At 36.2% G+C, this 14,960-nt stretch overlaps 1 protein-coding gene across 9 annotated transcripts in view; it reads right to left on the bottom strand.

Annotated features, from left to right (window-relative positions):
- ZZZ3 (zinc finger ZZ-type containing 3) overlaps window positions 1-14,960 on the bottom strand; it is a 122,477-nt gene that overhangs the window by 59,161 nt on the left and 48,356 nt on the right. For 8 of the 9 annotated variants that reach the window (XR_003434316.1, XR_003434317.1, XM_027114108.1 and 5 more), the window contains one exon: window positions 12,152-13,707. The exons of the other annotated variant lie outside the window; for it this stretch is intronic. Coding sequence is in view for 6 of the 8 variants with exons in the window: in XM_027114108.1 (XP_026969909.1) it covers window positions 12,152-13,656 (1,505 nt within the window). In the remaining 2 variants the exon portion in view is untranslated. The remainder of the gene's footprint in view (window positions 1-12,151; window positions 13,708-14,960) is intronic. 9 annotated transcript variants of the gene reach the window in all.

Consider the following 14,960-nt stretch of genomic DNA (forward strand, 5'->3'; position numbering starts at 1 on the left):
ATGTGACCTGTTGTGTCTGGCTTCTTTCACTTAGCATAATATTTTCAAAATTCATCCATGTCGTAACATGTAAAAGTACTTCATTCCTTTGTATGGCTGAATAGTATTCCACTGTATTGATAAAACTTCATTTTTTAATCAATTCATCAGTTTATGGACATTTGAGTTGTATCCACCCTCTTACTACTGTGAACAGTGCTGCCATGAACATCTGTGTACAAGGGTTTTTTACCTGAATACCTGTTTTTAAAAATTCTTTTCAGTATATATCTAAAAGTGGAATTGCTGGATCATATGGTAATTTTATGTTTAATATATCAAGGAACTTCCAAACAGATTGCTACAGTAGGTGCACCATTTTATTTTACATTCCCACTAGCAATGTACGAGGATTCCCACAACCCATTTTATAGATATCTAACTGATCAAGAATACAATTTGACCCAAAACACCAACTGGTCTATAATGGGCATGTTTTGACCACGTACATTGCCCACCAACCTCTTTCCTAGAAGATATCCTTGCAGAAAGGATACGCCACAACAGACTGTCTCCAGCTCCACCCCACCTCCCTCCCACAGTAATTCCACCCCTGACCATTGATAATTTTGCCAGGGATAGAAACCTGACCTAGGAGAGGCCATCTACTGAAAAGTCAATAACCAGGTTCTCTTTAGAGAATGTGAGAAGCAGCTCTGCAGAATAAAGATGACGCAGTGTGGGGATCAGGGCAAGCACAGTGGGAAGTCATTGCCATTCGCAAACTGAAATTATGGGGGAAAGAAGGCAAAAAGTGTGCAAAGAAACATTGGTAAAGAGAAAAACCACAGTCCGTGCTGCACAAAGAGAAACAGAGGTAAGAGAGTATAATCTTGGATACTGACAGGTTATAATTTCATGAGGCTTGGTTAGACTTTATTTCCTGACACTGGATATTCATAAGACTGTCTACTATTTATTCAAAATAAACTTCTTTTTATTTGACATACTTTGAATGGGTTTCTGATTCCTGAAACCAGCAAGTTCTTACTAAAACAAGCTCCGACAACCTTGACTTTATTTCTCTCACTAGTTTTAAATAACCTGAAGAGGTTCCTTACTAATTAATGGATTTTAATATTTTGTATTCAAATTGAATACCTTTTGAAGAACCATACAAAGGCTTTCACAGGGAGTTTTTAAAAGAATGTGAGTATCATTCTTTTTAATCCACACTTTTATAGGCTCCAAATAATGCGGTTTTTTCCCTCCCTAAAGACTCCAGGTTTCTTGTAGTAATAAACCTTAAAAGATGATCTTTCAACTTGTTCCTAGTACCTGTTTTTCTAAATCTAATCAACAGAATTCTTGAGTTTTCCTTCTTAAATAGGAAGCTGAGTGCAACTGTATTGTGGTCAATATTATAAAAGTTGCACAGTCATCTAGGAAAAAGTCCTGACCAGTCAGACCAAGATTCACATATTTTCCCTACTCAAGAGTTTTAGATTACCCACTCTAAGAAACAATCCTCCGTAACATCTAAAAAGTTCACCTTCTATTCTGGAATTGCAAATAAATTAAAGTTTCAAATAATTGCGACAAGCTAGTAATTTCTAGTTATAAGCTAATACTCTAACAGGCAACACACCTCAAATATAAGCAAACTACAAATCTGTTAGGGTATCTGATCATTTCACAATAACTTCAAAGGCACAGGATATGTCTTGTCATATTTAATTATTTCTAGTATCTACTCAAAATTATGAGTTTGTACAGAGAAAGGTGGATAATAACCTCTGATGAAAATCTTTAAATAACAGGACAGACACACATACATAGACAGGGACACACATTTTCTTTCAAGTCCTTCAATTCAATAAAGACAACCTCAACCAAATTCTTATCATTCCATATGCTTTCTAAAGGCTGCTGGCAAAACTCTAGATTGTAAAAATATATCTGAAGCCATATAAAACATTCTGATCATACCAAACTTGTAAATTTGTTTTATAATACAATGACTTCTTCTCTTTGGGTCTGGTATTAACAACTGAATTTACTTTTTTATGTGACCATGTAAAAACATTATTTTAACCAGGTACTGTGTTCAGACAACCATCCCTGATCATGAGACACACCCTTTTATCTCCCCACCCCCTGCCATTATCTCTTCCCAGTTCCTGAGTTTAGTGAACTATGTGAATGATTATGCAGGTTATTCATTTTTTTCTTTTGAAAATTTAAAGTCTATATATTTTTAACTAAAAAAAAGGGAAATCAAAATAGATAGCTAGTGGGAAGCAGCCGCATAACACAGAGAGATCAGCTTGGTGCTTTGTGACCACCTAGAGGGGTGGGATAGGGAGGGTGGGAGGGAGGGAGACGCAAGAGGGAAGAGATATGGGGATATATGTATATGTATAACTGATTCACTTTGTTATAAAGCAGAAACTAACACACCATTGTAAAGCAATTATACTCCAATAAAGATGTTAAAAAAAAAAAAAAAAAAGGGAAATCATCACTAATACTAACTCCATAAATTCAGAACCTTAAAAGTCAAACTAATGGCATAAAAAAATTTCTAGTATGAAAAGCATGCCAAATTTTTCTGACATTTTCAAAGCAGGATAAGGCTTGACATATCAATGATGATACATCAACCGACTAGTAAGGCATGGACACCTCAAAGAGCTTGAGGTTCACTGTATGGTACATGTTTACAGGAAATTATAATTTGCTATGACAGAGAACACAAGGAGTAATTAATTAGTCATGGGAAGATATGAAAGATCTCACAGAGAATATGATATCTAAACTGTGACAGCCTTCTCCCTTTGCAGACAGGGAAAGGAAGGTAACCAGGGCAAGGGGGTAAGAGTGGACTAGAGCAAGCAGTTAGGCATATGAGAAATTCTAGAGTGAAAGAATACAATCATCAAGGAACTAAAGACTTAATCTGTTTCAAATACAGAGTGAGAGGCAGAAAGTAAAGGAGAATATTTTAAAATCATGCAGTAATTCATTTTAAAGAATAGGTTTTGGGGCTTCCCTGGTGGCGCAGTGGTTGAGAATCTGCCTGCTAATTCAGGGGACACGGGTTTGAGCCCTGGTCTGGGAGGATCCCACATGCCGCAGAGCAACTAGGCCCATGAGCCACAACTACTGAGCCTGCGCGTCTGGAGCCTGTGCTCTGCAACAAGAGAGGCCGCAATAGTGAGAGGCCCGTGCACTGTGATGAAGAGTGGCCTCCGCTTGCCACAACTAGAAAAAGCCCTCGCACAGAAATGAAGACCCAACACAGCATAAATAAATAAATAAATAAATAAACAAATAAATAAACTCCTACCCCAACATCTTCTTTAAAAAAAAAAAAAAAAAGAATAGGTTTTATTTTAAAGACATTTATGCCAGCTACAATACAGGAATCCATGGGGGAAACAATACACTCTCATCACAGAAAGCAACTGAGGAACCATTTCCAATAATCTAGAAAAGAGAAGATAGTGGCATTAATTTAAGATTAATTTAAGAAAGTGACATTAATAATAAAGAAATAAAGTTGAATCAACATTGGTGGGAGAGGAGGGTATGGTGAAGAAGTAACTGAAGAAAAATAGGAGTACGTTTTTCTAGACTGGGCAAATGAAAGACCCTACCAACTAAGTAAAAAGATGGTGTTGTTTATTGGGTGTGTATGGAGGAAGCAACAATGAGTTCAACTTTAGACATGTTCCACTGAGTTATTGTGAGACATGTAAATGGAGATATCTTATAAACGGTCCAAAGTTCAAGAATAATCTGATTGGACATGTAAATTTGGAAACTCATCAGTATATAAGATGGCAATTTCACAGCAGTGAGAATGCCCAGAGAGCATACAAAATATGAAGAAAGTAAACAACTGAAGCCTGAGTAGGGCCAAAAGTAAAGGGAAGAGCAGACAAAGAGAATTCAAAATCATATATACAGATAGACAGATAGACAGACATATATGAAACAATAATTAGAATTACAGAAATCAAATCATGTCAACTTTATAGATGAGAAAACTGACAACCATAAAAGTTAAAGACATTTATTACCCAGCTCCATAGTACCAGTTTAGAACAGTAATGGAAGGGGACTGGAACACTCCTCAAATCTAGTCCAACCTCTGAAAATAATTTACAAATAAAAATTTTTAAAATATTGAGATTCTACAATTAAACGAGTTAGCATTTTAAAAACACAAACACTGGGAATTCACGGGCAGTCCAGTGGTTAAGACTCCGTGCTTCCACTGTAGGGGGCCCAGGTTCCAGCCCTGGTTGGGGAGCTAAGACACTGCATGCTGTGTGGTGCAGCCAAAAATAAAAAATAAGTAAATAAAAAGTAAAACACAAACATTATCTACTCATGATTGGTGCCTTAAGAAAAACTCTAATTTTGACAGAAAATGTTATATTTGTTGCCTTTAACCTGACTCTTCACACCCATATATATGTTTTGAAGTGTTTTATTAAGAAGATACTTTAGGGTTTTTTCACTCCCACTTCCTACCCTCATTGCCAATAAACTTTTAGCATGACCCTTGCTCTCTAACTAAAGTTTAAGCAGAGCAAAATAATCTTATGCTTTTATATTCTGAGACCTATTATTTAAAACATGATAAAAATACATTTAAAAATTATGGGGAAAGATAATGTGAGACAAGTGAAAAGTAGCAAAGAAAGAAAGAGTTCAGCCAAAATTTTTCAACTTAATACAAATGATAAAAATTACGGTACCAGGCAAAATAGATTTCTGCATAATACTCTACATTTAATTTTATTTAAGAAAAAAATATATAAAAAAAACTGGATTAAACTGATAGTCGTAAAAAGGGAACATTCATCATGGCTTTCTGAAAATATAATACAGAAAGTTTGGTCCAGCAAAAAGATCTGAAGGGTCTAAGAAAAAGAGCTAACTAAAATCCAGATATATTACATTACTCCTTAATCATTTATGGCTACCATTCTAAACCTAGTAAATAATGTTTCATATCTTCTTGTATGTCACTTTCTCTTTTACTCTCCTCCTGAAGTATGTATCAACCAGTAACCCAATTTTTTACTTCTGCCTCAACCATAACAATACCTCATCAACACAACTAAAACAATGTCAAGTTTCTTTTTACCTTCATTCTTCAATTCAAATCGTTATTAGTCCAATTTCTCTGACTTAAGCTTCTTAGCAAAAGAAGTCACTTAAACTGATTTTTAAGGTATAACTAAAAACTAGGGACTTCCCTGGTGGTCCAGTGGCTAAGACTCCACACTCCCAATGCAGGGGGCCCGGGTTCGATCCCTGGTCAGAACTAGATCCTACATGCATGCCGCAACTAAGACTCTGCATGCCACAGCTAAGACCTGGTGCAGCCAAATAAATAAATAAATATTTTTTTAAAAAACAAAAACAAAAAAACTAGCCCTCACTGTCACAGGAGCATCAACAAAAAATCATTTCCAAATGGCCAAACCGTAGGCTGGGCGTGAGTGTCATGAGAAGAAAACACACCTAATGTATATTAAAATTAAATCAGAGATTTTCGCTTCCAGTTATGACAGAGTAGCTAACACTGAATACCCTCCTGCTATACATAACTAGCAAACTGGAGAAAATATAGAAACAATTACTGTCAGACAATGGACAATAGGCAGAGCAGAACTATGACCTGTGAGAGAGGGCAAACAAATGAGCTAAGCCCTAGTATCACACTCACTTTCTACATAGAAGTACCATCAGTATCATGAAATAAGAAGGGGTCTGGATGAGCAGAGAGACAGAAAACAGAGTTTGGGCAAGCTGAAGCAGCTGGAATTTGTGGGACAGAGCACCAAAGAAGAAGCGAAACAGAAAAGGATGGAACACAGAAACCTAGAGTCTTTGGCTTGAACATAAAGCTGCACATATAAAACATGAGATTCCACAGGACCAAGCAAAGAGTAACTACCAGTATTCTCATGAGGCTAGCTAGAGTCATTAGGGTTTCAACTAGCCAGAGTAAAGACCTTTTTAAAAGAGACACCAGAAAGGCCATGGCATAGAAGTAAGGCTAAACTAGATCTAGAGCACAGGCTACTCTGGACTTCCCCCTAACAGAGCTAAAAGTATAAGCCTTATTAAGACCAAGCTTATTATCAAGTAAATTAACTGCCTGTCAGATCAAATTTCAACACTTTTTAAAGAAAGAACAAAATCCAGACAGTCAACAACATATTTACAATGTCTACCACACAAATATTACTAGATATGCGAAAATAAAATCATAACACACTACAGAGAATTCTATCTACTGAGAGAACCCTGAACAAATTACTCAGTCTCCTCTCATCCCTTTACAAATTTCCCTCTGTTAAAATCAGAAATTAAAGAGACAAGTAGAAGCAGCTTTCCATAATAATGCAAAGGAAATGTGGTAGAGAGATTCCACTAAAGAGGGAGGAAGGGAGGAGGGCGGGGAGGAGTAGAACAGTCACAGACAGATCTTCCCACTTATTACTGTACATTATAATACCTGATGACGTGCATCATCAAAGAAACAGTATATATGGTATAGGCTACTAATACATAAAAATACAACATTTTTAGCCTACTATAAAAATTTACAGAAATAAAGCTCCTGCAACTAAAGGCTAAGCTTCAATCAGTCCCAAATAAATGATAATTATTTTAGATGGGTTTTATTTCTAATGAGTATTTATTGCCATGTATAAAGAAACAACTATTGTTTATTCAAAATTTAGATACCTGGTAACTTACATAAGACACAGCCTCCAAATCAGAGAGGAAGCAAACAAAAAAACCCACAATTAAAAAAAAAAAATTTCATGAACTACTGTTCATTTACTAATTCAAAAAGAAATTTCTCAGTGCATCTCTTAAAAATCATGAGACAATTCTTACAAGCTTGGTTATTCTTGGTTTCCAAGTTGAAAGAAAACTGAAAGCAATTAGAAGGGAAGGCTGAATTATTAGAAGGTAAGTACCATCACAGCACAAGTGACTAATGAAAGTCAACAAAAATTAAGAAAATCATAAGAAGCCAGAGAACTTAGAAAAGAAGGCACATTCTAAGAGCATAAAAAGCGGAGAAGCCCAAATCATTTAACACAGGTGAAAACAGACCTTCTGGCAGTGATGCCAGAAAAAGTATCACAACATAACCCCTGCCAGCAAAGATGACCCTAAATCAAAAAGAACAGATTAAATTACACTCGAGTATAAATATAGTTCAGTCACAGGCAGATAGTTACTTTTGGAAACCATTGACATTAGTTGAAATAAAAGATGTTGGTATTCAAAGGAAAAAACAAAGAATTCACTGAATATTTTGACTAGTCAATGGCTTACTCCACTTAACCCAAAATTTTATACTTAGGACACTTATCTCCCTCCTCCCATTAATCTTTGTGTCAAACTACTGGGGCCAATCTGGCTCTTGTATTCCACAGTGTTTTCCCATGAGTTTTCCCTAGTAACTTTTGACTTTAATATACCTAACTGCATTCTAAACTACCCTCCATAAAGTATTTTTTGCGCATTATCCAAATCCTCTATGTAAAGTCAAGTTGTAGCTGTAATTTTATTTCCCCAGTTTACTGTACATGGAAGTTATCCTTCACAGACACACTAACAAAATGTTCTTCAAAATAATGAACACGGGCTTCCCTGGTGGCACAGGGTTAAGAATTTGCCTGCCGATGCAGGGGACACGGGTTCGAGCCCTGGTCCGGGAAGATCCCACATGCCGTGGAGTAACTAAGCCTGTGCGCCACAACTACTGAGCCTGCGTTCTAGAGCCCACAAGCCATGACTACTGAAGCCCCACGCACCTAGAGCCCGCGCTCTGCAACAAGTGAAGCCACCACAATGAGAAGCCTGCGGACCGCAACGAAGAGAAGCCCCCACTCGCCGCAACTAGAGAAAACCCGCACACAGCAACGAAGACCCAACGCAGCCAAAAATAAATAAAATTTATTTTTTTAAAAAAATGAACATGAAAGTATTTCATTCAATAAACAGGTTACTTACCTATAAGGCTGATTCTCTGACAGATAAAACCAAATAATTATGATTACAATTACAGAGCTTAAACTTGGGCTAACAAATTTTGAAAACTGGGTATCCAAGATCTGCTCCATTAGAGTCCTCAACCTAGAAATCCCAAAAGTCCATGGAATAAATCTTTATTGGATCAGGGAACCTAGTTCAGACTATCAACTGAAAGACAGAAGTTCTAACCCCATTTCTACCCAGAATTCATCATACTTTAAGTAAATAACCTAAAAACCTTGATTATGAGTTAGGAAACAGGGACTGCCACCTATGCTGTCTATTTCCAAGTAGTTGTGGGTGTCAAATGAGAAACTAGATGAAATTACTTTGTAAATTATGAAACACAGTACAAATGTAAAATTATTTTATCCAGGGCCGGATTTCAACTCTAGTGCTTTCTAAGCAAAATCCATCCCTAGTCTTGGAGTTTTCTGGCCCTTTGAAAGAAATTACCTTGACAAACAATAAAAGTAGTCTCATAGGAAGTAGTGAATCTAGAAGAATTGATGAGGATTTTCCTATGTAGCTTCTGAAACTGATGAAGTATCAAATGATTCCTCATAAGCACTGTGCAACAGAAGGACATATAATTATTTAGTACATTAATGCTTTCAGAGAATCAAGTCTGAAACTACAATTCTTGTAATATTCCTTAATATGATTTGAAAACAAGATTTTTACCTGAACACTACATGAGCAACACTCTTAGATGAGCAATAACTATCTTACTCTTACGCTTTCATTATCTAGAAACTTACAAATCAATATCAACATTAGCAATATTATCAATGAGTTAAATCATTTGTAAGATCTCAAAAATCTAGAAACCCTAAATCTGACTTTCCACCCTCTATCTGTTCATAAAAGCTTTCATGAAGCTATCCAAGGCCCTTCAAGTACAAATTTAAGTATTCTTGTACAATGAGAATTCAGAGGCAACTGACCAAATCACATTTTTATTTGAAAATTTATTTTCCAGTGACTGCCTTGTGAATTGGAAGGAAAGCTCTGAACATTAAATCCCAGGACCTGAAATCTTCCATATCTTCTCTCCCTAGAAACAGAACTTCAAAATTTAGAGGTCAGTTTCAGTGTCTCTGATTCAAAATCAGCAAAAGGTCCATTCTCAAACAGAAAGAGCAATCCACAGTTTTAAGCACATGATCTCAGTTAGTCCAGCTATTTAGGCCAAAAAGAGAGTCAATAGGTATTATCTACCACTTTAACAGACTCTATCAACCTAGAAGATGAGAGTGTCTTGAGCTGAAGTATATTTCTTTTTGATTCCCCACCCCCTAATCTTTAAGAAGGCATATTGTAGTAAAATACTCCACAGCTGGAATCACACCAGAGAAGAAGATACTCTTCAGTCCCTTGATCACAGTGGAGTTCTCCATTTGGATAAATAAATACATAAAAGCACCTATGGGTTTATATGCTGAAGAGGGATGGTATCTAGAGAGGAAACAGGGCAAGCACCCAAAACATCTGTAGGCTCATTTCTCTGGCCTATGGCCTAATTACCATGAACTGGGTCTAAGTCTAGGACTCGACATAGAATATCTTTTCAAACATTTAGAAGTGATTAGATGACCTTGTATATGATATCCCTGCAAACAAGATGGATAAATTATAGGATGAATGCTAGGACAGAAGGTTGCTGATTAATTAATGTTAATTCAAAGAACTGGAACTGGAACAAAGAGCTATGGCCTCCTGGCTCCAGACAAAGAGCTACGTCACACTCAGTGTCTTCTATTCATAATATATTTTCTAAACTGGCCATCAGGAAGTACTCATTCCCTAGTGGTGGACATCTGTGTGTGCAGGAGGACAATAATCCATCTACCCCAAGTGTTTTTTTTCTTCTTTCTTTCTTTCCCCAAAGTAACTTTTAACATTTTCCAACTGCCAGAAATTTATTGGAGAATTAAAAGCACTAGACAGGTATCATGATGCTATTTTCAACAATGACAATTTGGGTAAAAAGAGTCGAAACATTTTCTCTAACCATCTCCTGGTTCTAGATAGGAACAGGGATTTTACTGGAAGAGATTACATGTGATATGATCAAACACCTCATCCCAATTTTTCTTAAATTATCTTTAACCAAGATGCTAATCAAGATGCTCCCTCTCCATCCCACTTCTGCTGATCTGCTTCCTTTGGGGGAAAAAAAAGTTAAAAGTGAAAGGTCAAAGGTGCTATTTTCAAAAGATTTGGAAAAAGGAAAAAGCAAGAAGGAATCAATTCTGTTGCCCAAAGTAACCCAACAAGGCACTAATTTAACTTGAGAACACTGTCCTAATAAAGCAACTAGCATCCAAATTCCAAAGTACTCTGTATACCCTAAGGAACCCATGAAACTACTGTTCTCATTCTCAAAGGTTTAGGAATATGCACCTTACTCTTCAAATGTTATGGCCACTATCTTTAGAGAATCATTTTATAGGAACATCATTTTTCAGAATCACCAGAAGAGCTTTTTTACCAAAAAAGTAACATAATGTACTAATGGGAAAATATTTTCCATGATTAATAACCAGTTGACCCTTAATAAGAGAGATCCTCTTTTGCCAAAGAAACAATAAAAAGCAAAGAATAGAATAGAGTATGATTTTGTAAATATGCATACTTCCAGACTTTTCRGTATTTCCCCCAAGACACATGCTCTGCTTCCTAGTGCCTGCAGGAAAAAACTCTACTTTTGAAAACTGATACATGATACTAATGGTAAGAACTCAATTTATCTCAAATTGAAAAAACTTCATTTATGAATTTTTTTTCATCTCAAACTGGACTTCAAACATTTCAAATACATGAAAATGCTAACAGTTCCACAAAATAAGTAAAACGCTCAGATAAAATGATCTATGAAACACAATATTAAAATGCTGTTTATAAAGAAAACAGAAGAAAATTTTCAGAAAAGAGACCTATGCTAAAAGGCCACCATGTTATCATGTACAAATCTAAACTATCTATAATGCGTGGCAAAACATTATCATATTCTACAGGCAGGATTTGATACTTTCATCCAATATATAGCAGGATCTGACAGCTGCCACAACAAAAACATTAAAAAGGTTCCTCAAATAAGTATTTTTACACAGTTTATATAATCTGATTGTGATATTTATTCAAAAGCCTACTCTGTAAAAGTAAACGTGATTAAGTCTATCTTTTACTATTGCTGATCATGATATTTATGATAAGCACTTTTGTTAACAGTTCCTTTCACGATTTAGACATAGCTCCAATTCATTTGTTATTGCCCAGAGTATTGTAAAGAAAATCTAAGCAAAATCGTGATAAATCTGGACATGGAATTCTTTATTTTAAAAAGTACCTTTATCACAAAGGTTGAGAACAGATAGTATTTTAAGATACAGTCTCCCCTTATAATTTAGAATCAGGAAAATAAAGAAATCTGTCTCAAATGCTTTACGTAAACTATAGAGCAGACTTAACTCTTGCTAATAAGCTAATTACAACATACAACTAGCTGTCACAGTATTAACAGTAATATCTACTTCTCTACATCACAAAAGTCAAAGATGATGCATAAAGCACATTGTTTAAATCAAAAGTTTTAATTGGAAATTAGATGTAAATAACTAAGATAAATGTAGATTTGTAGCCTGCCAGATTTCCCTTATTTGGATGATGTTTATTCACTCATTAATTGTTCTACATTATGTGGACACCACATACACTTCATAAAGCTCTACAAGTGTACTGTGATAACTAAAGATGTTTCTATTTTATAAATTAACTCAAATAATATAAAACTTATTAAAAAATAAAAACACCATCAACCACGTTTCCACACGTCTTTTCTAATTTGAGATGTGTGAAATCTTAAAACTAGAAAACCATATCGCCATTGAGAAGGCTAATAAAGCTGGATGTTAGTCTTTTTTTTGGAAAATTTTTTTTTAAGAGTTGAGAATATCATTGTGTTAAACCCAGAATTTCAGCTAAAGCATTAATTTTAGCTGTAATAAAAATGCTATAGACATTATGAATAAATGAAAACTTGGGGAATAATAAACAAAGCAGAATTCATGGTTACCATATTTACACATACTCTTTGTTGTGTTTCAGTGCCACATGATCTGATTCAAAGTAATAAACATCAGGATCATCATCTTCCTCTTCTGTAATGTGCGGATTGGCACTCTCTTTGGCAGATGGCAAATGTCCAATATTGAGTCTTGCCTCTGAGGATGGCTTACTTAGTCCTTCACTCCCATAATTTTCAGAGTCACAACATATGCCTTTTTCATTGTGAGAAATTTCATCAGGATTTGTGACAGACTGACTTATATTATCACTAACAGGTGCATTTGTTTCACTGGGATTAAGATTATTCTCCTCAAGTTGTCCATTTTCTCTGCAAGGAGAACTGTTTTTAGTGGGACTACCTCTGGTAGGGGCCGCCCTCCGGGGTGAAGTTCTCAGAGTATACCGATGTTCTTGAGGTTCTGATAAAGACATCATCTGAGCCGAAATACAGTCTAGAACAGAAGATGGTTCTGGTTCTCCGGAGACTGGCATACTCTCAAGACTTGTGTCCAGGGCGTTATTGGTGTTTTCATTACACTGCTCTTTTGAGGCACTGCTATCTCCCACCACATCTACTTCCTCCTCAGAATCCCTTAAAGATGAATGAATTTCAGAAAAGGGGCCTGTAGCTGGCTCAGTAGTCAGCTGATTAACATGTTCCACAGGCAGGCAGGCAGTTACTATTTTGTGGTCCTCCAACTTGACCTGCACTTCTGAATTTGTGCAAGGCACGTTATGGTCTATATAACTGTCCTCCTTCCTACTACCAAGGAACATTGAAGTGTGGGTATCCGAATCCCCATTTTCAGCTACTGATTTCTCCTGCAACACATAGGAACCAGTGCTATTTTGTTTAGTGTTCCCATCGGACTGACAGTCATCACAGTTTACAACAGCTGAATCACTGTCATCAACACCATTGACAGCCAAATAGCCCGTGATTTCTTCAACTACTGTAGAATTAAGTGGCCCTTCCTCACTGACATTCACCTTTTTAATTTCCCTTTTCTCACAATCATCCAGTATAAGACATCGACAAGCTCGTTTAGTCCCTTGAAAATCTGCATCATTGTCCACTACTGTACTCCTCTGTTCTACTGACTCCTTGTCTGATTTTATAGGTGAATCTTCTTCTGAACTGTTTGGTGCTTCAGATCTAAGACAACGCTTAATTCTTTTTAAAACTGGTGAAACAGGTTCTGTTTGCCTTCTTTCACAATTTTCTACAGACTGCCTTTCTATGTTATCTTTTTCTGAAGAAGGAAGTCCTCTTTTCCTAGGGCTTACCCATGACTCTCGAGTACTCTGCTGTTTTATATCAGTAGTTCTTCCATTATTATTTCCTTTCTGAATTTGCACAGGCTCTGGTCTCTTCTTTGGTGATCTTGATCGTACTTGAGAATGAGAAGAGATTTCTTCAGGATGAGCAATGCTACGATTCCTTAAAGTTCTACCACAAAAAGATTCATCCAAGCCGTTTAACCCCACTGTTGATCTTGTAACACGAGTAGATCGGGAAGCAGCCATACTATGGCAAGTCCCTACAATACGGTCATCATGATCCACTCATTGGGAAACCTTCAAAAACGTAAACAAAATAATGAGAAAAAGGTAATAGTTAATACACCTAAAACAAAAGTATAAAGCTATAACTTTTTAATCCATGTATAGCCATATTAAATTTTGTGATATAATTATTTTATTAACATTTCCAAAAGTGATAATATTAGCTAACAATTATATGGCACTTAATACATTGCAGAAATCGTTCTATATGCTTTACATACGTTAACTCACTTAAGTCTAACAACAATTAGAATAAGTGCTTATTATCATTCCTACTTCATAAATGAGGAGATTGAGGCACATACAGTTTAAGTAATCTGTCCAAATTCACACAGCTAGTAAACTGCTGGGCAGGGCCCTAGATTCCACGCTCTTAACCTTCCTCGCTATGTATCTACCTCTCAGATATACAGGGGCAAAGCGCCCAGAAAGATCTCTCTCAAAGACAGGACTTCATCTTGGTTATTAAAATAATAATCTTGAATTTATATAGCAGCTATCATATAAACTATCCCAATCACTTCTCATGTTTTCTCAACACTTCTGGGAGGTAAAAAGACAGGCTCTGCTCTTTTTAATTCACTCTTACTAAAATGAGTTTCAGGTCAAATTCTTTGATAACAAACCATGTGGCATCCAAAAAAAATTTGGTTGCAGTAGAATTTTTTATAACTAAGCAGATGAACAGAAATCGCAGTAGAATTTTTTATAACTAAGCAGATGAACAGAAATCATAACCGTAGCTTATACTTGCTAAGAGCAATACAGAGCAAAGCCAAGCCACCCTAGTCTCTAGAAGTAGAGCCACAAATTAGCAAGTGAAAGGAAGTATTCTAAAGAGGATAGAAGAAAAAGGGAAAGAAGCACACTGCCGAACAAATATTACATTTAAGAAATCAGGAATACACATATAACCCCATCCTTTCCTTCTTTGAACTCCTGAGTATATGTGTATGCCACAGTATTAATGCATGTTGAGGAGTTGAGCAGGCTTTCTGGTGTGGATGCTTTGGTGCTTCTACAATACAAATGAGAGGGAAACTGAAAACTGCCCTGATTGATCCATTTGTATAAACTGAGCGATTCAATGATTATTTTCCAAGGTTCTCCCAACAAGCAAAATTAAAGGAGCTGTTAAAATTTCAAGTCTCCATTCTTCTGCTCCTCCTCTATTTAGCTTTCAAAAGGTACTTTGCCACTTCACTGCCTGACTTCAAATGGGGTGCAGGATGGACAGAGAAAAGAGGCCAGTAATGGTCGTAGTA

This window comes from Aethalodelphis obliquidens, unplaced genomic scaffold (assembly GCF_003676395.1).
Source record: "Aethalodelphis obliquidens isolate GAN/ISIS:26980383/991018 unplaced genomic scaffold, ASM367639v1 scaffold13, whole genome shotgun sequence".
Classification (NCBI taxonomy): domain Eukaryota; kingdom Metazoa; phylum Chordata; class Mammalia; order Artiodactyla; family Delphinidae; genus Aethalodelphis; species Aethalodelphis obliquidens.